General features: G+C 37.9%; 1 protein-coding gene across 5 annotated transcripts in view; it reads left to right on the top strand.

Annotated features, from left to right (window-relative positions):
* The window catches only part of ARL15 (ARF like GTPase 15), a 229,800-nt gene that overhangs the window by 66,592 nt on the left and 135,390 nt on the right, over positions 1-27,818 (top strand). For all 5 annotated transcript variants that reach the window (XM_072860010.1, XM_072860012.1, XM_072860011.1 and 2 more), the window contains 2 exons: positions 14,048-14,192; positions 17,002-17,061. In XM_072860010.1, coding sequence (XP_072716111.1) covers positions 14,048-14,192; positions 17,002-17,061 — 205 coding nt within the window. The remainder of the gene's footprint in view (positions 1-14,047; positions 14,193-17,001; positions 17,062-27,818) is intronic.

Raw genomic sequence — 27,818 nt, 5'->3', positions numbered from 1 at the left:
TGAATCGGTCCCCAAACCAAATTCCACGTCTGAACAAAATAATTAAAAAAAGCCATATAATTGTTACTTCTCTTCAGTGTATGGAACTTACAGTCTTTGCTGCTTTACACACATTGCACTGTGGTTTGGATCACATTGGACTTCAGTGGTATTTCACTAGAAGTACTACATTAATAACAACATAGTTTTTCCCCTTCCTGCTAGTATTCTTAGGTCTTTTTTTCAGCTCTTTGGCTGAATTTTACTGTTCAGGCTGACATTATCCTCAACTTTGTGAGGCTAGCTACATTTAAAAATAGGTTTAATAAAATTTGCTGGCTTGTTTCTAAGGAAAAAGTTAAAAAATAACCCAACTCGCTGCTAGTTTGTCAGTTTAAAAATTTAGGCAATGGCACATTAGATTTGGAAGTCACAGTTTGCCTCATAATAATCAAAGGCCTTTCAGTGTTTTTGGGAAAATGCATTTAGATTTGTGAACTTGAGATGGCATATGCTCACTAGAATTTCTTATGCTTTGCTTCATCTTGAACTGTCTGCCTGTGTATTCTGTTCTTTTCCATCAAAGTATCTCCAGGTTTAGAGAGTGCAATTAATTGGTTAAAAGATCTGAGGTTTTTTAGTTTCTTGTGGTAAGGAACTTGGAAAATTCAATAGGAAAACAGTAGCTGTTAACAAATTTTCAGATTTGAGCGGTGTAGTTAATAGTGGCAGGAGAATTTCTGCTTCAGCATTCTGCCTAACTGGATGAGGCTTGAGGAATGCTCAGGCTTACACTTTTTTATATGTTGCTCCATATTTTTTAGCTTGATTTCCTTGGCATTCATCAGTTGAGGATAGCGGCCTGACACGGTTTGCAGGTGCTTCAGCTCCTCTGTTGCTGGAGACATAAGGGCTCATACTTTACATTGGGCACCAGAAATTTTGCCTCTTGCCAGAGAACTGCAAACCACACGTTTTTCTCATTTATATAGGCTTTATAAACTGCTTGTATGAAAAATGCCTAGAAAACATTCTTCTGCAGTAACTACTTCAAATTCTAATCCTTCTGCTCTCAACCTGCAGAGCTGGAATTGACTGGAGTCTTGGAGGATCTCCTCTTTTTTAATTCCTTTGGTTCAGTATCTGTCCAGAAAGTCCCTTCTACTTCCTGCTCATCTGTGCAAGTCCAAGGAGGTTGTATGTAGAGCTGATGCCCCACTACCAAGTCTTACTCTGTTGAGCTGTCGCGTTTGGGGCAGAGTTTTTGCTTTCTACTGCTCTGCAGAGGTAGTGTTTTGATTGATAGTAGTACACTAGCACCTTGTTCTTGTCTCCGCTCTGCAAACCTACCAAGTGAAGGTTTATCTATGTGCATGATTCCAGCTAGGTATGAGATAAGGATCTTGTGCAGCCCACTAGGAAACCAAGGTTTTATATCTCTTAATTTCATGAATGTTTATGATAAGACATTTGTTCTGAAATACTCTTTTTCTTCAAATGTCTCTCTTCCCTTGCTTTTATAGATTGCCATTTCTTCCCGAGTAAGCATTGATCTCTTTAAGGCATAATTTGCGATTGTATGCTTTCGTTGATAACATGAGCTTAAGAATTTCTTGCAAGGATGAGGAAATGTGATCATTTACACATTTCTTCAAATAAAGAGGACTATACTATTATTACTTCAGAAAGTAAAATACTTCCAGTGCTTTTTCAGTTACTGTAATCTTTATTTGACACGTTTTAGTGCAGTTAGTTTCCTCTTAAGTCCTACACTTCGTAATTCTGTTACCCGATAACTTAATCAAACTGTGCTGCACTCTTTATAAAATGTATAAAATGGTATGATATATCCTGTGCTTTATTGTATCTTTTCATTATTATAAATTGCTTTGGAGAAATACTTGTGAGCTGTGAATGTTTCCTCTTCAGTGAAAAATCTTTGTGGCATGAGAAGAACTGTGTGCATCTCTTCTCATACTCTGTACATCCCTTGTGCTTCAAAAAAACTGATCTAATGATATGTAGGTAATTGGCAGTTACTGAAGTTTCACTGTAAAAGTTGTTTCCTTATCATACCTTTATATTACAAAATCCAAGCTTCCGGTTCTTTATTAAAATTCTTTAATAATCTGACAGTTCTTAGGGAAGTGAATGCAAAAAATTAAAAATACTTTAAACAAAAAGGTTGAGTTAAAGCCAGTGGTCTGCTTTTACAACTAATCGTATGTCTTAGTCTCTAAAAGACAGCTCGCTTCCATTTCTTAAGCCTTTTTTTATTCATTGTCTCACTCTGAATTATGCCACCAGCTCCAGATTGCTTATGTTTCTCTGATAGACTCTCATAATTATGGCAATTCTCCCTGGTCCTCAGTGAAATTTTCTCTCTAGCCAGCAAAAGGAGGAGTTTCCCAGCTTGGCAAGATTTATGCTGATCTAGAATAAATGGTAAAATTTTTGTTCCAGAAAGAAGCAGTGAGTCAGTTCTTACTGAGGTGTCTGCAGCCTCCTTAGAACAAGTATGAAATCTCTCACAGCTGTGCAGTAGAGCAGATGAGGGACTGAGCACCCCAGAGCTGTGCTCAGTTATCTGAACAGCATGTTGAGTTTATTTGTGCTTGGATTTATGATCGTATTCCATCAACATAAGGTATATCTTAAGTAACAACCTGTTGCTTTTTTAACTTAAGAGCATTTTTATGGAACTATTGTGTAATAATTATCTGGAAAAACAGACGCCCAGCACACTGTCAGTGAAAGCGGTAGCGTTGGGAAAGGAGTGGCACAGGAAGGTTTCAGGCTGAAGGCTTTTACTCCCTTTAAAAGCGTGTGTTTGCTAGAGCTGCCTGGATGCTGCACCTACCCAAACGAGAAAAATTTGAACCCCCTCAAAAGGTTTTCAGCAGCTCTGAGACCAAAAGCTGATCTTTCCCACAAAAAAAAAAAAAATTCTGGCATAGTGATACCTTCCTGTGGTTTGAAGTATTTCATGCCCCTTATCTGATAAAAAGTGGTTGTAGTTTCACCCAGGAGAAACTTGTTGGTTTGGGCTGTCTGCACTGCAGGGAGGGCATGCTGACATAGCTGGGAGTAGGCATAGCCGTATGGCAGGCTGTTTTGTGAGCAAGGCCACAATAATCTGTGTTTTCACAAAAAATAAAGCTGGTTCTTGCCAGCCCCCCTTTTCCCCAAAAAAGTTAAATTCAACTGTGGCTTTTGAAAGGCAGCTTAACCTCTAAGTGTGTCCAGAATTTATCTACAAAATATTCTTTACCTTTTCTCTTCCCCCCCCCCCCCCAAGTAGATGAATAGGTATTGGTCAATATTTATTTAAAAAATTCTTGTTTGAACAGATTAGTATGGTGATTGTGTGGGGTTTTGTGTTTTAGTTTGTTTGTTTGTTTTTGTTGGATTGCTTTTTTTAACAGTGCAAGTATATGAAAACAGCTTTTATCTGTAGTTGACCCATTGCTGTGTATGATCTGTTCCCTTCCCTGTCACCTGAGAATCCCCATCTCAAACTGAGTTGTTTCCCAAACATTCAAACACTACAAGCAGAGCACCTGTTGGTTTTCTCTTTGAGACAGTTTAAAGGCTGTGTAGTCCTTGATCCATGCGTGCTCAGCAGTGACAAATTTGACAGTGCTAGATGAACAAAATAGCCAATAGAGTCTTCATCAGCAAACAGATTGGTGACAGCTGAGAAACTCAGTGGTAGATCTAGATATATAGACAGGAGAAAAAAGGCACACTTGCAACTGGAGAGAGGAGAAATGCAAAATGCCTGTTGGAGCATGAGATGTTTTCAATGGCTGAAGTTTCTCAAAGCTAACTCACTAGAAGTTTGATTGAGGCAAAAACTGTTTTACATTCAAAGACGCTTTCACTGATTAAAATTTGAAAAATTTTTAATAGTACTTGAGATTCATATGCCTTCCTCTAATTGTATATTTTGGATTAATTTTTTTGTGTGGGTCAGTCTTCTGTTTCCTCCCACAGTAGTAATATGCTGTGCTAGCCAAGTAAAAATCTTATGCTATATAAGGGGGGAGGAGAGGTTCCTGTATATGTTACTATATATTTCATATTACCTAGGTCTTTTGGTCAAAATAGATATCCTCTTAGAGGTTCTTATTTTTGCAAATACAGCATACTGGGAAAGTAAAATGAAAAGGGCACTTAAGAGCGAAATCGTTCATAGGGAGCCTAATGAATAAGAGGTGCCCTGCTACTATATAATGCTTCAAATTCAATGCTGGAGATGGATAACGCCATGAACTGGTAATAGAGCACACCCGTTAGATCTCCCATTTGCATGTCCACCAATGCCAGTGTAATTCTTAGTCCATTTTCTAGTGTTAGAAGGCAGTCCAGTCTTCAGTGTTCCAAGGAGAAGAATTCATTGGCCAGAAGACTTGTGCTGCCTGCAAAATCCAGCTACCCTTGTTCTTCTGTCCACCTCCTCCTTTTATCTAAATCCTCCCATTACTTCTTGTTAAACTGCATGTACACTACTAATGCTTTCCACCCTTATATTTAAATGTTAACTGCATAGACTGTTTCTATTTTAGTAACTTTTTTTCCATCAGTCTCTACTGGTTTCTTCTTTCCCTTCCCTCCTGATAATTTTGGAGCAACCAAACATTCATTGGTTTGCTAACTTCTTGGTTGGGTAATGCCTAAATTTGCTATGGTGTGCTTCTTGCACTGTATGAGAAAAGAGAGAATTATTAGCTGGGACCCCTGAGCAGGTAGGTTTAAAAGTGACAGTTGAAACTGTACTTTCCTTTTTAATGTTCCATCACACTATCATAATTTTGTTTCATTTTGCTCTATGGTATTTTGCAAAATAATTCTAAAACTCTTTTATTTTTTTCCTTTGTCAGTGGGTCCTTCTCTCCTGTTTGGTTTTTTGTACAGATTTTCTTGCTTTGACTGATACCCACTATCTCTTTGTACTTACTATTCTGCCTCAGCTATGAACATGTTCAGTAAGACTGGACTTTATAGAAAATAGCCTGGTCTGCTGTCCTTAGAGATTTCTCCTCTTTTCTCTCAGATTTGATGGTAAATGTTAGTTTTGAAATCTTTCATAAAAAAGAACAAGATGTATCCTGGGGCTTAATCTCAGAGGAAACATTGTCTTAAGTAAACAGTAGATATTTCTTCTTTTTTCCTCAAAACACACTTGGAGTTTCTCTAGGTTCGTTTGCTTTTTCATATTCAGAGGCACGCACACAGCCCAGGAGCTGATTAGTTATGATAATGATCCCCAACAACTCTGAAAGCGTTGGCTGAAGCTGGGTGGAAAAAATTCCCTGGAGTTTGTCTATTTCTGTAATGTTACTGATACAGTGGGTGGAAGAATTCAGATCTTGTTACTTTTCTCAGGGATGTATTCACTGGTGTCACCTGAATCACCCTTGAGATCTTCTGGCTATCTGTGCCTGAGGGCACACTTCTCTTGTTTGTCGTACTTGGCCATTCCTTGTGCTTTTTCCAACTATGTTTCACATGAATTTGTTTGTGCTTATTTTAACTTAACAGAATTTTTTTGAGACCCTTTTGCTACATAAATCCTATTGTAACTTGCAGAAATCTCACTTCACACTTGGTGATGGGTTTTACTCTCCTAGTGTACTTTGAATCTGCCTAGCAATTTCAGAGTAGGACAGCAGCAGTAGCTTTTCTTTTTCTTTTCTTTTTTAATGTATGGAATACAATGCAAGTCTTCATTTACCTTCCTCTTCATCTAGTGTACATCGGGATTTCTATTTGCACCTGAAGTATTTCTCTAATTTTGTTTCTTTGAGGTTCTTTGCCCCATTTGGGCACGGGATGTGGATATATCGCTGTTCTGTTTCCATAAATCTTCTTTTTCATATTATTACAGAAGTAGTACTGTGTGCCATGAATATCAAATATGGATGTCCAGGGTCTTGTGTACCAAACAGTTTTCGGGGAGAAGAAAGAAACAAAGTGTGCTGTTGCATTTAGGTGACGTAGTCAGCTTTAATTAGAAAAATCAAGGAACACCAAGTGGTCTATATGCTTCTTTCTGGTTTTGTGAACCCACGTGAGCTTATAGAATACAAGTAATTGTTCATGCTATGCTGAAGAAAAGTGTTCTGTAACCCACCTTGTATCACACATGAATCATGAAAAAGCTTTTTATGATTTGGCTCAGAAATTGTGAAGGGATGACTTTTAGCAAGTCTGAAAGCTCTAACGTTTTGGTTTTGGTTTGGTTTGGTTTTGGTTTGGTTTTTTTTGGGGGGGGTATTAAAAAAAAAAAAAAAAATCTTTCATCCTTAGTAGAAATTAGAAGTGACAGGAAGTGCCACGTGCTTAACTTCTGCACATTTTGGTGGTGCTGCTACTGCCTTTTTTGCCGGTATTTTCAATGATTCTTCAGGCTTTTTTAGTATGGTTGTGTTTCCTTAGGTTGTGAAACAAACTGTTTGCAAAGGCTTTCGTTCATCTTTTTTGTTGCCTTTGTTTCTTGCTGTTAAATGTGGATGGACTGATGGATTGAAAGAGATGAGTTACATCCTTGTGCAGCAAAACCAATGGAAATCAAACTGTCAGGAAACAACTTGAGCAATAATTCTACACTTGATGAAACCTAGAAGTGTCCGACAACCCCCTTGGAGCTTGATTTGACACTGCAGTGAAGTGATTGTATTCTGTTCAGAGTAGCACCTGTGCATATGTTTAACTGTTTTGCTGACTCAGCATTGGTTTATCATAGCTGTGTGCTATTTTATTTTATGTAGGCTTTTAAACCATACTACTGCACTGAATATCTGAGTACATCCAGAATTTGATACTGTTTTTCTTTATGCTTTCTTCAAGCACAGTGTGAATGGAGTGGAGAGTAATAATTTGGTTTTGCTCTTCTTTCATTTATAGGGAGTGTGCAAGAGATTAAGGTCAGAGAGACTCATTTTCCACTTTGGACATGAGGTTTTGTGATTTGTTTTGGCTGATAGTAGGGAAAGGACTTCTGTTGCCTTACAGCTTCTTCCAGGGAAGTTATGTTTTTGGCTGCATTTATCAAATTTTTGTGGTTCCTAAAGCCCTGAACTTCTTGGTGAAGCCTTCACCCCAGAGCAGTCCCTCTGATATCAGATAAAACAAATGGTCTCTTGCCTTCTGCCCAGTTCCTGTACAAACAAAGATACTGACCTTCATCCTTGTGCAGTGTGGCAGCCAGCAGCTTGGCCATCAAAAACTGAGTTGAAAGCTTTATTTTATCCTTAAGATAGTGAAGACTTTATTTTCTTGAGAAATCCAAAAGTTGTTCTGGATTTTGGACAGGATTCAACCCACTGTGATTGTATTATCGTCACTCAAAGCAAGAATGCATCATGACCATGAAGTCTTTTGAAGTGATATGCTCTGAACAGCAGTGTCATATCTGGCTTGTTAGAAGTCAGCCAGTTCTTTCTTGTTGACCTATTTCCTCCAAGCCTTGTCTGCTGGTAGCGGAGTTGTCAAATATGGCGAAGAATGAATACAGCTGTGTCATTTGTCTGGTTCTGGTACTTGAGCCTGTGTCTTATATGTTGTTCAGCTGGTGACTACACAGGGATGTTGAAAGTTATTTGAGGTGTGATTGCTTATTTTGAGACTCCAGAAGCGTGTCTCCTCTGAAATACTGAGGAGTCTTTGACAGGGGTTCGTGAATAATTGCAACCAATGAATCCAAATTTATTTCTTTTCTTAGGGGTCTGAAGGGAGAATTTGAGATTCCTGCTCCAAACAATATGTTGCTATTTTAGTGTTCTGTCACATTTCTATAAGGTAGGACATCACCAGGACTCTGCTCTGTAAAACTGCCTCACTTAATTGAGAATTTGTTTTCCTCTGTCCCATTTTATATTATCCTGTCTTTAATGCCATATACTTGTCTGTCTTCCTGCAGCACAGGCTGATATAAAATTGAAGTCATGTAGGCGCGTGTAGAGGAAGAGTGCTTTTGTGTTCAACCAGTGGGCTGACCATGCACTCGTGAAGACTCACCAGGTTAAACAAGAGGATTACTTTGTCTTGTGGGAGGAGTGGTGCAGTAGGTTAGCAGGCCTTCAGCTGGGGCCCCTCTATTGGAGTTTGGATCGTCAGTCTGTATTGGGACGGAGGAGCTTGACTATAGCGGTCACTGTTGAATGTGTTTAATGAGGCTGTGGGCTGTCAAAGAAGGTGACTGGTCATGATTTTAGTATTTTCATCTGTCCTCAACATCACTTCAGGATAGCAGTGGCTATGTGAGTATTCATTCATCTCTGTTGGTAGCCACAAAATGAACAGCAATCTGTTAGGTTTTGTCCTCATTACTGTTGTCATATAGATGAAGATGAACCTCATGAATCTGATGTTTTGAAAACATGAAGGCAGTGTCACTGTTTGTGTGTCTTAAAATTGGTATTTTTTTCCTCTTCCTCCCTTTTTTTGTAGTGGTAAAACCACCTGTGCAGCAGAATGGAAACTGAAGAGTCTGCAGCTTTAGCTCACACAGTCAAATGCATAGATTCTATTGTACTAATTTAACGTTAAGGTATTCATACAGTTAAAATTTAGTTTATCTATATATCCCTTTTTTGCCCTCTCTCCTAGCTGTGTGTAATTTCATTCAGGTGCCTTGAGTATTTTATTATTTGCATTCCTTTATTCCACTGCTGTTCCCAGTTGTTTCCTATCCTTAGTATTATAACTGAACTTCTTCAGCCACCTTTCACATCATCTCTTCAAGGTTTGAGATTTCTTTGCACTTGTGTGATCTCATACAACATCAGAGCTATGGAGCCTGCTGTGTGTAAATTTGACTTTTTAAAATAATCTTGAGTTTTCATCAACAGCTTCAGATGATTAACCAGTCCTCTGGCTATAAGTGTGTGCTGGGTACTAGAAGTTTGTTTATTCAAAGATACCTTAATTGAAAAATGAAATGTAAAGGGAGACCATATCTATAAGTATAAGCAAGAGGGGGAGGGGAGCAGAGTTATTGGTTGAGCTTTCAGCCTTAATTCTGGATTTCAAGAGCTCTGAATGCTTGGTGTGTTAGCATTAATGTTGCACTAAGGCTATTTTTGCATGAGTGTGTGTGTGTTTAATCAACTAAGCATGAAATCCCTTGCTTCTGTTTGTCCCTATTAAATACTGGCAACAAAAGAAACAGACAAGAGATGGGTCCAGAACAAAGCAGAAATAATGGAGTATTTCACCCCCAAAAGGAGAGTGAAACGAGAAGTACAATGAGTAGGCAAAGACAGACTCAATGGCCAGAGGCAGTATAATGTGTTGGACAGAGTAGTAATTCAGGGATGTTTGCTGCCCAGAGCTTCAATCTGTGATCTCTGAGTGGCACATATATCAGAAGTGTTGGGCCACCCCTGCCATAGACACAATATTTAATGCATTTCCCAGAAGAAATCTCCATAGGGCTTTAAAGGGACGCTGTCTAGGATTGTCAGCTCAAATACTGATCCACCTAAAACTGGAATCATCTGGTTGGGATAGAAATCCCTGAGTAGGTGTAGGACTGGCTAACTTCTTCCCTTAGCTCTTGCATATGATTATACATGCACGTGCAGCATGCGTGCACACATACAAGTAAAATGAAAATAACATTGGTGCTCAATATTGCACAGCTTTCTGCAGACTGCAGCACCTAATTACTCCTAGTTTCCTGGATAAACACATGCTTTTTTCCAAAACTGGTTAAATGCATACATTTTTTCAAGATACTGTATTGTTTTATTTTCAGTACTTTAAAATCTGCTTATTCATTTTAAAAAAAATAAGATAAATTAACTCCCGACTCTCCCTGCCTGCCTCTCTTTGCCTGCTTCTTCTCCCCATCCAATGGCTATAAAGGGTTTCGAGTGTGATGTTCTCAAAAATCATGAAAACTTGACACTATGTTTGACATGTCTCTCCCTTTAAAGTAAGTAAAGTCTTACCCTGATAGGATGAAAGGGCTCCAAAAATCGTTGTTCCTCTTTTGTTGCTAGTAGTGCGGCTGAAATGCATGACCATACCCCAAACAACATTTCAGTGACTATGCCAGCTAGCTCTGCTTGACCTTATATTTGTGGAAGTCAAATGTTTTCTTTCTGTCCTCTCCAACTCTCCCTCTGAGTGGCCTCATTTGGGTTCAGAGTTTGTTTTATAATACCTAAAAGGCAGCCTTTTATTGCACAGTCACTCATCGAGCCAGTCAGGTTTGGGAATCAATTAAAGAGACTTCCAGGTCCATATCTGACAAGTGTTTCAAGACCAGTCAGACTGTTAATTCAAATTTCTCTTATGCCCTTTGGGTTGTCCAAATGGATTGGAAAGTACACCGGTTTTGGAAAGGACTGAGCGCTAGTTGTGAATTGAACAACTCTCTCAATGTTTTTGTTATATTTGTGGTTTGGATTTCAGGAATGGCTTCTTTAGTTACTAATGCACATTTCTTGCAGTTCTGTGCATTTCAGACTGCACTGTAATATGTGACAACATCTTAAATAATGGTGTAGCTCTAGTCCATGCTTTATAAAATATTTCAGGATGCATTTCCTGTCCATAATCAAAAGCTGAATATAGGATGCAATGTTATTTGCGTGGTCAATGACCTCTGAATTTTCTACTCTCCACAGATCCTGTGCAGCTACTAGATGCAGCTGCCAAAGTTGTGACAATAGAGGTTTATTCTCTGTAATGGGTGCTTAAATAGCCCTGACTTTGTTAGGGGCCAAGTAACTTTAAGCTGCTGAGAGAACAGAAAGGCAGTGATCAGACTGTTTGTATAGTGATATTTCCAATGGAAGAGATGTTCATTGAGCTTGAGTAAGGAGGATTGCGAAATGAGTTTATAAAATTTAAATACATTGTTACAAGCATCCCCTAAAATGTGCTGTAGAATTTCTTATGTCAGCCAGTAGTAAGTGCTATACACAGCAGCTTAAATTTCAGCAGCTTTTTGAAGCTAGAATATTTAAAGTCTGTTTTCATTCCCACCAAACAAAAATATCTACTGAAGGAAATCAGCCTTGCAGAAGGACAAAGCCATGAACATAACAAAAATCATATAAAATAAAATACGAGAGTGGTCTGGAGGGAGCCATTCCCTGTCTTCTGGGGTTCTGTGTCTGCTGTATGTCAGGAACTTTCATACCTAACTGTGCTTACTGGTGAAGTATGAGTGAGTGGGCAGCCGGTCTACATATGCTGCTTTGGGCATGCAATTTGACCTGGATTTTTGATCATACATTTAATCAACAGCACGTAAAGATTGTCCAGACTAAGGTAGACTTAAGGAATCTGCACTAAAGAGATGCTGAACTTCACAAAACCAGCCTGCAGAGCCCCTCTGTCACCCACAGAGCCTCCATATGCATCCTGGTTTCAGCTGGGATAGAGTTAATTTTCTTCCTAGTAGCTGGTATAGTGCTGTGTTTTGGATTTAGTATGAGAATAATGTTGATAGCACACTGATGTTTTAGTTGTTGCTAAGTAGTGCTTCCACTAGTCAAGGACTTTTCAGCTTCCCATGCTCTGCCGGGTGCACAAGAAGCTGGGAGGGGGCACAGCCAGGAGAGTTGATCCAAACTGGCCAGAGGGCTATTCCATACCATATGGCATCATGCTCAGTATAGAAACTGGGGGGAGTTGGCCGGGGGCAGCGATCACTGCTCGGGGATGGGCTGGGCATCGGTCAGAGGGTGGTGAGCGGTTGCATCACGTGGGTTTTTTTTTATTGGGTTTTGTGTCGTTGTGTCCCGTCCCGTCCCCCCCCGTTAGTTGTTGTTGTTGTTGTTATTATTATTATTATTATTATTATTATTATTATTATTATTATTATTATCATCATCATCATCATCATCTTCATCATCATAAATTATTAAACTGTTTTTATCTCAACCCACGAGTTTTCTTACTTTTGCTCTTCCAATTCTCTCCCCCATCTCACCGGGGGAGGGTGAGTGAGCAGCTGCGTGGTGCTTGGTTGCCGATTGAGGCAAAAACCGTGACAATATGTATTCTAGAAAGAGCAATAATTATCTTTGACAGAACTGCAGGTTATTAAATGTCATCAGGGCCATGAGAGTCGTGTCTGGTTGCATAAGAACTGGCACAGTGTCTGGACAGAGAGAAGCACAGAGTTTCATCAGCTCGTCTATTCCTTTATGTTTTCCAATATGACATCAAGATGTTGTCGCAAAAATGCCGTGCTGATGGGGACAAATTTAATCCTTTTTAAAGACTGGCTGCAAAGGGCCTGACACACAGCCTCGGGAGCTCTGGCAAGCTTTGAAGAATTTTATGTGGCCTTCAGCCTGATAGCCATTAAGTGGAAACTCTGTTTGAAGGAGCTTATGTTGTGCAGTGAACTCAATTGGCCTTTCTCACTTAAGTACCAGAGTAGAATATTTGCTGTGGATTTTTAGAATCTGTGAGGTAAGTATAAGCTGACATCAGTGAATAAAGCTAGAAGGCACGTTTACTCCTTTTCACTGTGGTCACACATATAAGGGCAAACCTCCTTGAAAATAAAAAAATTGAGTTAAATTTTAATAAAGGCAAAGCTTTTATTTTTAAAATCTTTTGCCTTTGTTCAGTTTAACTCTTGCTGTCAATGTTTTTGCTCCTAAAATATTTCCTTTCACATTTTTAAAAGGTGTTGAAGGAATTTCATAACTTTCCCTGAACTTATCTTTTGCTTCTTTAAACCAATGAAGACTGTTTTGGCAGCATGTATAATAACTTACCATCTATACGGAAAGAATCCAATAGAAGTTCTGCATTCAGTGAGCTGTCTTTTTATAATCATGTCCTCTTTGGATGACTTGCTCACAGGGCTAGACCCCACTATTTGCAACAGTGCCTTACAGACGTCTGTTCAATTTCTCTGCTCTTCCAGTAGCCCTCAATGAGAGATCCTGGGTAGTCATGTAGACAAACTAGGTTAAGGTTATAAAGACTGGATTTCTTTACCCAATGCAGTGACTGGCTTGTGGTTAAGATGGCAAAAAAGAGCTGGGACTATGTAAAGACAGAATGTGTGAGAGAGGAGTCATTGCGCAAACATGTTTTCCCTTCCTTGTTATAGCAGATGTATTCCTCTGATATGAAGGTGGCAGATATTGGGGGAAAAGGTATTCATATATATTGGGGTGGTGGAGATCTGTCTTGGACATCAGTGGGTAATTATACCCCATACCTTAAATGTAAACTTCCTGGCTTTCCCAGAATGGTATGTTTGTCGATTTTTACATAAAAATTTTCCATATTACATATAAAGAAAGGTCTGATGAACCTTACTAAGGGCATAAAGGACCTTTTGGATGAGCTTGGCTTACTTTGGCAATGCTGTTTACGAGACATGAGCAGAAGTCTAAAGTAGGCTTTGTGTTTTTTTTCTTAAGAAATAAAGATTTTTATTCTTTATATTGTGATTAATTTATACTTGTCCAGGGAAAGTGAGAGATCTGCATATTTATGACCAGAGCTATATCCAGCAAAATTTATTTCTTTACAAGCTGTACTCTTTAACAGCTGATATTGTAAGGTAAAACACATGTCAAAGCAAGCCCAGGAAGGACATCAGTGGAGCGAAGTACTCTGACTCTTTCCTGTGACAACAGGGTGAGCCTGGCCAGCAGCTGCTCAGGAGCTGCTCTGATGTTCACACCAGGTATGCATGAAGTTAGCACAGGAAGCAAACTCATGCATACCCAACCACAGAGTTGAGTAGGGCATGTGCCTGTCTTGCTGTTTGTGCACTGTTCATGCTATTCAGGGAATGGATGTCACTTTCCTTGGTCTAGCTGCATGAGGTTTAGGTGAAAAGTTAACAGGTATATTTATGTTTTCTTACAAAGCTGTTCTAGATTTTAGTTGAGGTGCTCTCAGTCTATTAATTGCTGATTTTGTCAAAATAGTAAGTTGGAATAATAATTTGCTTCTCTCCAATGCTTTTAAATTTATAAACTTGATTTTTAGAACCTTGTTGAATAAACATTTGCAAAAAAAAGTAACTTCTTCCTTTTGTTTTTGTTTTCTTTGTTTTTCCCTACCCTGGCAGTGTTTTAGAGCACTTTGCTGCAAGGGACCACCACCACCCCGACCTGAATATGACTTGGTTTGCATAGGCCTCACTGGTTCTGGCAAGACAAGTCTTCTGTCACAGCTTTGCAGTGAAAGCCCGGAGAATATAGTGTCTACCACAGGTAGGATGCTGCCTTTATTCCATGGTGTGCTGTAACATTGCCCAAAGGTAACTTTTGAAGCATATAGCAAAGGTGGTAGAGAACTTCAGCTTAGTCATCTTGCTTTTGAAAGTACCTAACAGATTGCTTTGAAGCTACCACTACTTACTCTTTCAGTGTTTGGTCATACATTGGGGAATATCCATGAAAACATATAATTTTGGAATGTGTTGAAAGTCAAACCATACATTGTGGTGTAATGAAGTAGAACCATTGGAAACATACAGTAGCAGTGTAGTGTAGACACACATTAAAAGGTTTCTTCCTTCTCTTTTTACTTTTGGTTTTTAAGCAGTCTTGTTATATGGACAGAAAAGAGGAGAATGTGCTATAAAATAGAATGGGACAGTGATGCTCTGAAACTTGTTAGGATTTATTTCTTCTTATACTTGGTCAGTACTGCTTTGAGGTATATGCTAGCAACCAAAAGAATAAGTGTAATGGAAATGTTTATTTCTGATGATAATCCTTGCTTTTTAGATCAGCAAAGAGACTTGTTTATGTAGTAATGGCAGATTGAGATCAGAGAATCAATTTACAGAAAGTTTTAGTGGCATTGAGAAGATACACAACAATCACAACTAAAAGGTATCTTAAGTCCAAACCATTTGAATATGAATGCTGATATAGATTAACCTGAATGCCTAATTAATACTGAAAAGAGTATTTTGACTAGCCCCTCCCCCAACAAACAAAAAACAAAACAGGACCAGAAAAACCAGAAATAAACATGTAGAGTGAGGAAGAAGTAATACCTGGCTGCAAAGTTCAGAAGAAGGACAGATTAGGTCATAGAGATGGAAGAAATCTGGTTCTGTGGCCACAGCTATTTACTAACGTTGATTTGCTGGGGGAACAGGTAGTGAGTGTTGTGCGAGTAACTTGTGTTTATAGTTACGTGGCTTTATATTGTAGCAGTGGTTCATGGGCTTGAATTTTATGATTGTCCCTTAGCAACCCTAACTGGTTTTCAGTGTATCTTTGTTTAAATTACAAGAACATAAGGTTATTTAATACAACTGTAAGTAAACAAAATAAAACAGGTACAAGAAAATACTGGGTTTTTTCTGGAATGAATAATTAACCCATTACCTTCAGTGGTGTTATTGGGAATGTTAAAGAGATCTGACACTTCATTTTGTGGAGAAGGTGCCGATGCCTAACTGAAAAAAATTAGAAGGAAACTGTAGAGTAATTCAGCCTTTTTTTTTTTCTTTTTTTTTTCCCATATCCTGAGCTTTATCTTTAGAGTTCACGTGGAATTAGTGCAAATTATACTTTAACACTTTAGACCCTGAAAGAAATAGTAACAGCAATGTAAATAGCAGTATAGATCTATTAAAGGAAATAATGAAAATATGATTAATTTTAAAATTAAATTTCTTACATGTTTCTGGATAGTTGAAACAAAATATCATTATTTAGTTAGGCAACTTGAGGAATGAAAACAGACTCTGGAGAAAACTAGGCAGCATCCAAACCAGAATGATGTGTATCTAGGCTATTCAGCTTATAATAAATCTAGCCATATGTACCATATCTGTGCTATATCAGAAAATATTATTGAGAATCCAAGAATACAATGTGACAACTTCTCCACTCAGTTTTCAAACTATAACCTGTATTTTTGCTTTTCTTATCAACGCCACTCAGGTCCATTCCAGTTTTTCCTCCTTTCTAGGAAAAGTTTAGGATTTGTTTTAAGACAACAACAGCAAAAATATTTCATAATTGTTCCCTTCACATTTTCTTGCGCTCTCCTCTCCTGCATCTAGCACTGACCATGGTTGGAGTACTGGAATATCTTATTGGTCTGATCTGGGAGAAAAAATATCTTGTTTCTATTAAATGATAACTAATAAACTTGGAGTGAAACACATTTTTTCAAAACTTCTTTACTCAGTTCACAGGTATGTAATCATGTTGAAACTACTTGTGCGAGATGGAAATAAATTTAATGTCTATCTGGACATTTTATGCTGAAAGAGCAGACATATTTTTTCCTGTACAAACTATTATATACACTTATATGTATGTATGCACCAAACATGCAGAATTTAGTATATAGTATCTTGATGGATTGCTTGGAGCCTTTCACATTCCCTTTCTATTGGCTGTCTGAATTTTCAGTTAAGGGAAAACATTACCCTTTTAAAAAGTTTTTTAGTTTTAAGTATATAACAGGCTAATAGAGTATTCATGGATGCTTCTAGTGTGCTTGTAAATATTTTAATACATACCACTTAGGTCTGTAAAAGGATCTTTTGTTAATAACATTTATAGACAGGATTAATACTCTAGGTGTAACCAAAACCTGTGAAGCTTAAATGTAAGAAAACAGTGATTTGAATTGCACGTTGTCTTCCACGTCTCCTAAAAATTGCAGAAGAATCACTTCATATTACTAGTAGTCTGAAATCCAGACTTTAGTTCCACATGCATTAAAAGATGGGTTTTATAAAGGTATATTCTGTACTAACTCCTTACCAAATGGTAGATGGCCTGGATGGAAGTTTTGTGCTGAATTTTATGTGTGCCAGCTATTTAATAGTACCATTGCAAATTTCATTGCTGATACTGATTTATTCCACATCCCCCCCCCCTCCCCCCCCCTTATAACTGATATTTTTAAACATCATATTGAAAAAGAATTTCACATGCAAAATCCTGGTTCTTGATGAAAAAAGTAGTCTTTTCTGAATGTATGCAATTCATTTTGAATGGCCTCTTTAACAAATAACTTACTAATACTCTCTATTTCTGTTCTTAGGTTTTAGTATAAAAGCGGTGCCATTCCAGAATGCCATCTTGAACGTAAAAGAACTTGGAGGTATAGCATTTATTAATTTGATTATAAAAACATACAGTGTCTAAATCTCATCATACCAAACTGTTAGTTGTTTTAAATTTTAAAATGATAAATCAATGTGGCTGGAATTTAAAACCTGTGTTTCACTACATCAGATAAAGTTGAGAAAAGTTGTTCAAATGTTGACTGCAAAGAACAAAAGTAAAAAGCAGGAGGAGCAGAAGGTGGATAAGTGTGGTATATCTCCTTAGTGTAATTTTTTGCATTGCAGTGGTTAAGTTATAGAAAAATACTGGACTGTAATTGTAGTATGGCTCATGTGGCAGCTCAAGGAATTGTGTTCCCTGGATTTATGTATAAGCTTTCACTTACAAGCACTGGCTCAGGTAACTATGTGAACATTTGGCAAAACCTATATATTTGCTGCATCACTGAAAGTGTTGCAAAGGCAGCCAACTTCCAATAAGTTACATTCTTTGAGATCTATACTCTTTTTGGATTTGACGGGTTTTGGAGGAATGGTGGTTTTGTGGTTGTGGTTTTTTTAATTGTCTGGATACAGGTAGGCTATTTGGCAGCCCAGTTTTGACCCTGAGTCTTAAGTGATCAAGAGGTAGCTCTGTTAAAAGGAAGAAAACACTCTCCTAATGAGAGTGCTTGTGGGGTCTAATTTAATCTAATGTTCTTCTAATTAAAAAAACACTTAGATTTTCTTTATATTCTAGAATTTCTGTAGATCTTTATTATCTATGTAAATATAGTAGAATAAATCTTGAGGATGTTCATTAGAATTTCAGCAATGTTGAAACCTCTCTTAAATGCTCTGTGGTAGAAGTTAACTTGGTTCATGAGATCAGATCAAATTTCATGATGGTTGTCTTATCTGAAACTGTTTCAAGCAGGCTTTGAGATAAGCACATATTAAAAGGATAGCATTTCCTCTTTACTACCATTGGCCCATGGATTTAAACTTGCATGTTCTTGTTTGAGCATGTATCCTGTAAAAGAGGCAGAAGTTTTCTTTGATAAAGGGACCACTCCACAGGGATAGTGTTGGTTCTGCTTGAGTGTGTTATCTTCATAATGTGCACTTAGGTCACTTTTGGGATTTTATTTTTTTAAATAGGGTGAATCAGTTGCAGCCCAGTTTATACTGCTGCCTAATCACTATGAAATATATAATTCCCATAGGTAAATGCAGTTTTTGCATCAAGAATTGAATCTGAGTATTCTATAGCAGATCCTCGTTAAAGTCCCTTCCTTAACCTTTTTTCTGATCATGCAACTTCTATTTTATGCAGGTATGTGTGTTATGAGAAACCTTATCTCAGTGGAGTGCTTTGATGTTTCAAGGCAGGATGTCCTGAAGTAGTCCAGAATATTTGATTTGGGTTTTTTTCACCCATTTATCTCTTCCCAAAGACAGAAGGATTGTCAGAATTTTTTTACTCCACCTTTTTATTTCCTTTCCCTTTAACTATGGATGTTTACATGTCTGTACTTAGAAATGGTGTCGTCTGTTTTTTCTATGAGATATTGGAGAAAAATGCCAATTCTGATAGCTTTTCATTGCGTAGGTAAGGGAGCTAAGGCAAGCTTCCAAAAGTTTGTCTTTCTTCCAAAAGTTGGTGGTCAGCGTTCAGTCTTCTAGTTGAGAATTGTGTTCCTGTTTGATGAAGGTAAAGCCTCAGCTTTCTGGAGTATGCATGGTTTCACTGTTGCTGCTGTACAAAAAAAATAAAAACATCTTACATATTTAATCACTGCTAAATTTTATTTTGGAATTTCTGGTTCTGGTGTTGAAGAGAAGCCTTCAGTTGTTACGGTATTGTGATCTAAGTTCTCTTTACTGTAGTATGGAGGTCTTGTCCAGACGTTTGATCTTGGGAACTTGGAGGAAGGTAGAAAGGCATCTGTTTTTAACAGTCACTGTCCGTTGTTGCATGTTATTCAACGGGTGAAGTTATAATTAGTTTTAATTTTTGATACTCTGTTTTAAAATTGGCTTTACGTTTAGGTAACTGAAAGCTTCATATGTCTTCGTACAGAAATGTATTAACAGCTGATATTTAAAAAACTTACAGCAGAAGTCATACTGTTTAAGGTTCTTATATTCAGCAGCCAAGCAGTTATGTGAAACAGATGCTGACTGCGTAGTATCATTTTTGTTTGGCTGAAGCAGTATCCTTCCTTGAGGTCAAAGATGGTCCTAGTTTTTACTGTGCTGGTTGCCTTCTGGAGCTGCTAATGAAGCCAGGTTTTGTTTCTTCATTTCTGCAGGGATTGTAAATTTTCAGACAAAATGCATAGAAAACAGTCTCTCTTCTTTTGTCTCTTCCTGGTCTGATTATCTCTTCATCAGCCTTTAGGATTAGGGACACGGAACAAAGTTTGCTGTGCCCTTTTTGTAGACATTTTTCTTTGAAGTACATTATACTAGAATATTTTTTAAAAATCCTGTTTCTGATTTTTGTTTTTATTGTGTTTGTTTCCTAAGCCAGGCTGTCTTCCTACAATAAAACAAGGTTTTAATCCAATTTCATAAATGTTAAATGTTTTGTTTAAAATACTAAATTTGATCCCGAAGAAGTGAGAATATATATAGCTTTCAAATGAAACATAGGTCTGCTTGAATTGAGCTACTTGAAAAGGAACTCTTGCTTTATTTACTGACCAAGTTGAACTGCCCATTCTCTAAGTTTCTATTTTGATATACCAATTATCCCTTCCTGCTCCCTGAGAAATAAATAAAAAAAAATTACCATTTTCTTTCAAAAAAATTAGTCCATAAAATAGTGTGTGTAATTTAGATTAGTGTGAAGATGTACCATGCCCTAGTGCACATTCTTTCAGAATGTACTCTTACCAGGATAACAGGAAATATCTCTCTATATTATGCAACTCATCTGAGTAATGATATAGAAAGAAATTACAGATTTCATGATTTCCTATTATGGTGCAGCAACGTCTGGTGGGAACTAAGGGTGCAATTGTGTACAATGAACATACAGGAGAGTGGGGAAAGACTAGAACAATAAGGCAGATGATAACATTTGTTGTTCAGAAGGTTCTAACAGTGTTTGGCTGAAATAAGTTTGGGATGCTGAATGCTGAGGTTTGTTCTCAAGACAGATAATGAAGGTGCAAAGGCAATAGGAAGCTTTTTCTTTGGTTCTAACAAATTCCAGCCTGGAGACACAGTGGCTGAAACCAGCATTTATTCAGTGTGTTTATTCAGTCATTTGCTGTTGTAATGCTGTCAAAACAGAATGCGGAGTTGTCTTGTCTGTTGTGATGTAGATACTTATTCAGGCCTAAATCAAGATTATATGCCCATTCTGGAGGTCAACTGATAATTTACAGTTGTTTTTTAGAATAAGTCTATTTTATAATTTAGTTTGCTATCTTACAAATGCAGGCTTAGAAACTACTGGTGAGATGCCAAATACTGAGCCTGGTCAAATTTAAAAGAATTATTCTGGATGTGAACAGCTCTTTTTCTTTGTACCAAGTTTAAAAATACTAACAGCATGTTATAGGGTTTAGTAACATTCTCTGTTTTATGTACTAAAATGTATTGTCATATGTTTGTGTTACATTTTTGTAATCTACCCAAAGGCCTTTTTCACAAGCATAGAGAATCAACATGTTGTGTAGTCATCTTTGAATCTTCATTTAAAACAAAATGTGTTAAGTGCTTAGCAAGAGCAGAGTGGTTAAGATCAGGGAAGCTCGAGTTTCCAGGCGGTTGAGCGTGCCCAGGAGAAGAGATGAGGCCTGTCCTCCCCACTGCTGTTCCTTCTTAAGCTTCCGGACCAAAGTCATAAATTCACACTCTTAGGCCAGCTAAATTAATTGTCTAGGTGAGAGCTTGAGAACAACTAACTTTAAATAGGATTGGTTAAATAAAGCATGCATATTTTGCCTTCATTTGGAAGTAAAGGGCAGAAGAGAGAGTAGGAGGGGGAGTCACACTGTCATGCAATCCAAGTTGAATGGAAAATATGAACCCCTGGAGAAGATGGCAACAGTTGTCAGGTAGTATTTGCCTTCTGAAAAAATGAGGGAGGAGGGAGAAAACAATGTTAAGCAATTAATTAGAATTTAAAATGTGAATAGTTGTAGGAAACCACTCACCTCCTGTGCTCTGTGGAGGCAGAGGGGAGTACTCAACACCCTTCTAGCAACATAGCCTGGCAGAGCAGCTAAAATTTCATCTAGTTAGTCATCAGAAAACCGATCCCACAAGTAAATGCCAGCCTAAGTCATCTTCACAGGGACGAACTAACACAAAGCAATAAAATCTCTGTACTGTATTTGACTAAAAGGCAGTTGACACCTCTACAAAATCTGGTTGTGGAGTGCATGCAATGCCATCTGCGACATAGCTGCGTCTAACAGTTTGCAGAATGTCTTAGCAGATGAAATTTTTAGATGACCCTGATGAGCTGTCCAAGCTGTGAGTTGCACAGAGACATTCAGCTTCCGAAAGCATTAAAGCTAGATCTGTTTGCTATCAATCATACTCAGCCTGCTGTTCAAATGGTGCCTAAGCCCAGGCTCTGTCACACTTTCCTCATTTCATAGATAAGAGAGATCATTTACACCTGCTTACAGATCTTGTTAACATGAGGAGCTTCCTGAGGAAGCTCTGATAAGGATTCAGCATTAGCGATCTTTCCACTGTTCTTTGGAAATATTGTTCTTTTTCTACAATTAGGTTTTTACAGTGTGAATAGAGAACTCGCTTCCTATTTTATTCAAAACAAGGAGCCATGCAAGCAACACCTATCAAAGCTATGTGCCATATGATAAACAAAACACAAAATTTCCTAGTTACGTTTTTTGTGGGGTGGGGGGCTGGTTGTTTTGGTGATGGGATGTTTTGTGGAGAGAAAAGTAAAACCTTTGGTTTGCTAAAACGCCTCTGTCTCCTGTTGGATTTGCAACTCCACTTTCTTCAGGCTGAATCAAAGGATGGAGTGTAGCAGCCTAGTTCAGCATCAGAAATGATACGTACGTTTTATGAACGCCCTCCCAAACAAACAAAAAAGTTTGTATTTTTGATTCTAGACAGAAAAGGCCTTGATCCTTTCAAAGGCTAAAGTGGATTTAAACTTTTGTGAGCCAGTCAGCAGAAGGGCTAGACAGACAGAAATACACAGCTGTGGTAGACTTGCTGGTTTCTTTATATGCCTACTAGTCTTAAGTGCCATAGGGAAAGATGTGTTTTGAGCTTTATCTGAGACTACCTGCACTGTTACCAAAGGTGTGACTGCCGCTCAGAGGAGGGTACATCTGAGCCTTGCTGGGTGCTGGCAGCAGTCATCAGCCTGGGGAGTTGTGCTGCTGCTTCTGAGATCCTGGCTGCTACCGAGTCCTCCAGCAGAGGTGGAAGAAGGGCAGAGATGGAGTAATGGGTACAGAGGAAACTGGCAGATGATTTTCTTGTTGCCAGCCATTCTTTGCTAGCCCTAGAGGACTTACTGTGTGTTTGTGCCTTTTAAAAAACAAAACAAAACAAACAAAAAAACCCCCAAACGTTAAAAAAAAAAGTGAAGCACGGGTGAGTTTGAGAATGGCTTCATACATGAAGTCCAGTTTAGTGTGGGGTGCCACGTGCTGCAAACTATTAAAGCTTCAGACTTCAGGCTTAAATAAATGTTAGAACATATTGCAGGGCACATATTTTCTTATCTTCCTTTTGAAATAATCTGTAAGACTTTTTAATGAACTTTTAAAATGAACTTTATGTTCCTGACTAGAACAGGAGATTTTTGTGTCAAATTGCGTGTTTTATTTTAAGATGGTAGGAAAACACACACGCCTAAGTAGATCAAACTGACTTTCTGAAGGCAAGTGTAAACACGATGTTTTTAAAACTTCGAAGTGCTTTGCAACCTGAATGTTGTTCTAACAGTTTTAAATATCAGAGTAGGTGGAGATTCAAAGTTGGAGACGGCACTTAAGTTAGCTGATAGGGAAAATACTGAAGGCTTGACTTCCAGATTAATCTCACTGGGGAAGTGTGGAAGGCAGACAAGAAGTGACAGAGATGTTTCCATATAATTCAGTTTGATAAGAAAAATAAAAATAAGCACAATAAACTTAGGTATATTTATGATTTTTGTATAAATTGAATATAAAGGCAGAAAATTAATTCCTTCCCCCCCCCCCCCCCCCCCCCCCGTTTATGCTGTTTGTTCAGATTGTTGTGGAATTGCTGCAGTGACTATAGCTGATGTAGTAATCTCAAAATGTTTCTCTTTCAGGAAAAAATCCTGCCAATTTCCTGCTGCCATGCTTTGTGTATGATTGCAGGAGTGCACTGCCTGAAAGGCTAGAGAAAGCAGGCTGTGATCGCTTGATCTTAAACCCTAGGAAGTAAAGTCCTGGGAGTTTTGAACCTTGAGGAGGGTTTTGGTTTAGCATCTGTATTGCCATTTAACGATACGCAGTAGCAATACAAAATACGCATCGAATGGTGGCTGACTTTACACCCGTGGGAAACTTCTGTGTCATTTGTGTGTGGATGTAGCTGTCAGTGTAGACAAATTGCATGGTACATACAAAGCAGGTATCTTAGAAAGGATTTATAACTTTATTTGTAATAAAAAGGAGCTAACAAGTTGAAAAATAGCTAGTGTGAAAAAAACAAACAAAAAAATCTGTATGCTGTATTTCTTCAAGGGGACTACTGGGAGACCGAAACAGAGAGTATGCTTGAGATAGATAAGGAGCAGCCACATCTCTTAAAAATGTCTTAAGATTTCTAAGATTTCAGGCATCTTCCTGATTACCTAAGAAAATATGTCAGTTTTCCTTGTGAGGAAATGATGGGAAGTGAAGTTATAAACCCTACATAGCTTTAGAAATAGTTATGTCAAAATTCTTTTCATAAGGTTTTCTTGGGGTGGGAGTGTAGGGTGTGTTTAAAGATTTTACAAGAACAGACAAGAGGTTTCTTTTTACCTTCCCTTTCTTCTTACTCCCCTACCCATGGGCTAGTCTTTCATGCAAAAAGATTTTGTGGCACAGTTGACATATTCCTTAGCATCTTTTCCACTTTTTTGCTGATTAGTAATGGTCTGTTTAATATCAGTAGAGGAATTATTCATATAATTTTTAATCAACTCTAAAACCTTCAAAATAGGTAGGTGTGTTTATTTCAGGTGAGTGGATGTTATATTTGAAGTGGTAGAAAAACTGTTTGCAGCCTGCATTCTTTCATTGCCCTAGGTTAACTGTTTTTGGTGGGAAGGAAAAAAAGTTCTTCCCTGGATTTGAGACTATAACTTCTCCGGAGCTGTGATGTATTTTGAGGTGAACAAGAGCTTTCATGCACAGGCTAGACTATCTTGAAGCAAGGACTGTGTGACATTCATTGTGCTCTCAACGGAGACTTGCTGCAAGTTTGACAAGTAACAAAGTTGACACGTTTAAATTGCTCTGAGTGATTCTCTTCTGTAATGCTGTGTTCTGTTCTCCTGAAAGTACTGAAAAGGAGGGAAGTGAAGGTAGCCTCAAACTGCTGTGAATGAAGATGTAAACAGAAGTATTCGTAGTTGAAAAGAAGGTTTGCAGTTCTGCATTTTGCGTAGTATTTACAGGAGTCCATCATTGTGCAACCTGTTTTGGATGCACATAAGTCTCAAACTCTTCCCCCCAGCTTCCAAGGGGCATTTGAGAGGGTACTATTGGCAGTGATACAAATCATAAACAGTGTTGATATGGACACACTATACCCTTGGTTGATAATCAAAACCAATTTATTTATTTGATATTTTAAAAATTACAAATGAAAACTTTCTAAAATTTTGAACAGTTAGTTGAATAAACCTGCCCTGTAGTAATGCTGAATGACTGGAGTTTTTAATTACAGCACCCTGTTGTTTCTCTATAAGGAGAGGGTTTGTTTTTTTTCTTTTTATAAAAAAATTCAAGCCTATGTTTGACTGAATACTATATTTTCTTTTCTAATAAGTAGTGTGATTGTATTGTAGTGTGGGTCGTGTGTTATTCCCCCCCAATTTATTTGTAAATGGGATGTTTTAGTCACATCACAGCACTCAACCCACTCCTGTGGGTTCATTGCTGAGGGAAACAATTCATATGCCTAGGCATGAGTAGTGGCTCTTGCCTGTGTCTGAGGAAAATACTACACTGAATGTCAAATTTTAGTGAACCTTTCGCATAGCATGTTCCCTAGGTCTAATTTGAATTGTTGTTATGTTTTTCTGATGGTTTGGAGATTTTTACCTGAGTTAGTTATCTTTTTTCCTTTTCCTTTTCCTTTTCCTTTTCCTTTTCCTTTTCCTTTTCCTTTTCCTTTTCCTTTTCCTTTTCCTTTTCCTTTTCCTTTTCCTTTTCCTTTTCCTTTTCCTTTTCCTTTTCCTTTTCCTTTTTTCATCTTAGTTTAGGCATAAAGTGGTTGAAGAAACAGCCACAAGCCTGCAAAGCTGTTAGAGAAACCCATGATATTAGGCTGACAAACCTAAATGCTTATCTTGTGTGTTACTGTTGTTTGATAGGACATTTTGGGTACCAGTTAAGTTTCTGGTTTTATCTATCATCTCAGCCGTCTCTGAGACCCTGAGGATGTTTAATGGATGCACATTAATTTCTGGATTGCCAAAGAAGTCAGACTTTGAATTTCCCTGTCTGAGAAACCTTTGAAATAGGTGAAAAGATTAATTCATAGGATAGTCTGTGCTAAACTGGACCTTTAAAAACAACTGCTTGCTCTATAAGACTGAATTTGTCATGCCATAAGGTGTGATGGCTGGATCACTATTCACAGGCCAGTGTTTCCTGCCCACGGTAGCACCACCACATACTACCTAATCTCTGGAGAAAGAAGCTGAGAGCAGCTTATGCTCCCTGGATATGAAGAGTTAAGGCAAAAGAATATAAGCTTATTTGTCTTGTAGAAATAGTGATTTCCAGTTGCTGATAGCTTATTGATGCCAAGAATTATTTTTCAAGCGCATTTGCCAGAAAAATGAGTTAAAATGGCACCCCAAGGTACAGACCTTCTCAGTCTTCTTTCTTGTCTGCTAGTGCAATTTTTTTGTTCTTAAACCTCAGGCTCTGATTTCCTCAGAACTGAAGTGTAAGCATGTTCGGAGCAGGTCATTATTCTAATGGAAGATCCTGAAGGAAATACCAAGTTTTGTTGGACATTATTAGTTGGTTCTTATAACTATGCCATGATGACTGGCCAGGGCTGGAGGGAAAAGGACTACTACACTTTGGTGGCGTTTCTTTTGGGACAGTTGATGTGGAGAAACAGTCAAGCAGCTAAAGAACCTGAACCAAAAAGACAGGACCGTAAGGTCAACAAATCAGCGTGCTGCTTTTCTGGCTTCAGTGTCCTGTGTAGGGATCCATAAGCTGCTTTCTTCCATGAGCCTGGATACAAGAAGTCAAATGCTCTGCAGTTCACCACACAGTTTTTCTCTTTAGAAATAGTATGGTTACAAAGATAAGACTCAGGGTCTGGCAGCAACATGTGGTTGAAAAGTAGTTGGCTGAAGCTTAGAGTAAATAAGACAGATGTTATGTTACTAGGAAAAAAAAAAAAAGACCTTCAAAGAACTGATTATGGTGTTGGCCTTTGAGTTAACTGAAAATGATTCTCTACCAGTTTTTAATGTAATGTGATACTTCAGATGCCTGCAACACTGCTGTGTGCGGCTATGTAAATAGTGTCCTTCTGGCAACTTGCTCTACTTGGTTCTGACATAGACAGCTGTTTGGAAAGACTGGGACATCTAACAGATGCTATTAAATTCTTTATGAGTACAATTGGTAGATATTCCAGTGATACAGAAACATCGAATTAGCTTTCAATGCAGTCACTCTTCTGTATAAGTAATGTTGATCTTCAGAAGTTGATGATAAAATAAATGAAACACCTGTCCTATTTGTGCAGTTACTTTGAGTCTGGTTAAATTAATAGAGAAATTAAGCAAGGTCTTGACTAAATCCCATGACCATTTACCTTTAAGTAATCAACTCTCTAGACCTCTTGCAGAAAAAAACTGTTCAGGTATGACTTCAATATTATCTGTAGGAAAAAGTGTGTGTTCACAGCATTTGTTAGCCACCTAAATTGTGCTAGGTGCAGAATACAGAAACGAAGTGCTTAAGGCTCCAGTGTGGCTAGTACAGAGAAGACAGTAACTCCCTGGGGCAAAATTTGAATACTCTGAGTTGGATGTCTAAAGTATATGGTGTAAATTCCTTTTTTAGATATTTATTTCTTCACCTTTGTTTAGTGACTGTCTTTTCTGTTACACAATGTATAAATTAAGTGAATATTTTAAGTATCATATTAATGTTACAGTAATTATGTTGCATTAAATTCTCATTTTGTGCCTACATGTTGCTCAGAACTTTTGTGTAGTTTTGTTTCACTAAAAAATGGAGTTTTATTATTGTCAGCACTTGGTATCTGTGTCTACATTAAAGTTCACTTCTCCCTATCTCAAAGTAAGAAAAGTGTCTGTAAAGGATACCTTCAGCACATTTCTGCAAATCACTGTCTTGCAGACAAGTCAAGTTTTCTACTAGGGTATTGCTGCTGCTGTTCACTTTTTAGTGTTAGTCCCCATGAGTGTAGAGCCAGATTCAGACATACAAAGAATAGCTCATATCCAGATCATAGTTTAGATAGTTCGACAGCTGTCAAATAATTTTTTTTTTTCCTACCTCAATGTTTACAACATATGCTGCTCTCCAGGGGAGACAAAAGCTTTCTATAGATAACCTTATTG

This window comes from Ciconia boyciana, chromosome 4 (genome assembly GCF_034638445.1).
Source record: "Ciconia boyciana chromosome 4, ASM3463844v1, whole genome shotgun sequence".
NCBI classification, from domain to species: domain Eukaryota; kingdom Metazoa; phylum Chordata; class Aves; order Ciconiiformes; family Ciconiidae; genus Ciconia; species Ciconia boyciana.
This window is presented reverse-complemented; position numbering and strand designations above follow the sequence as displayed.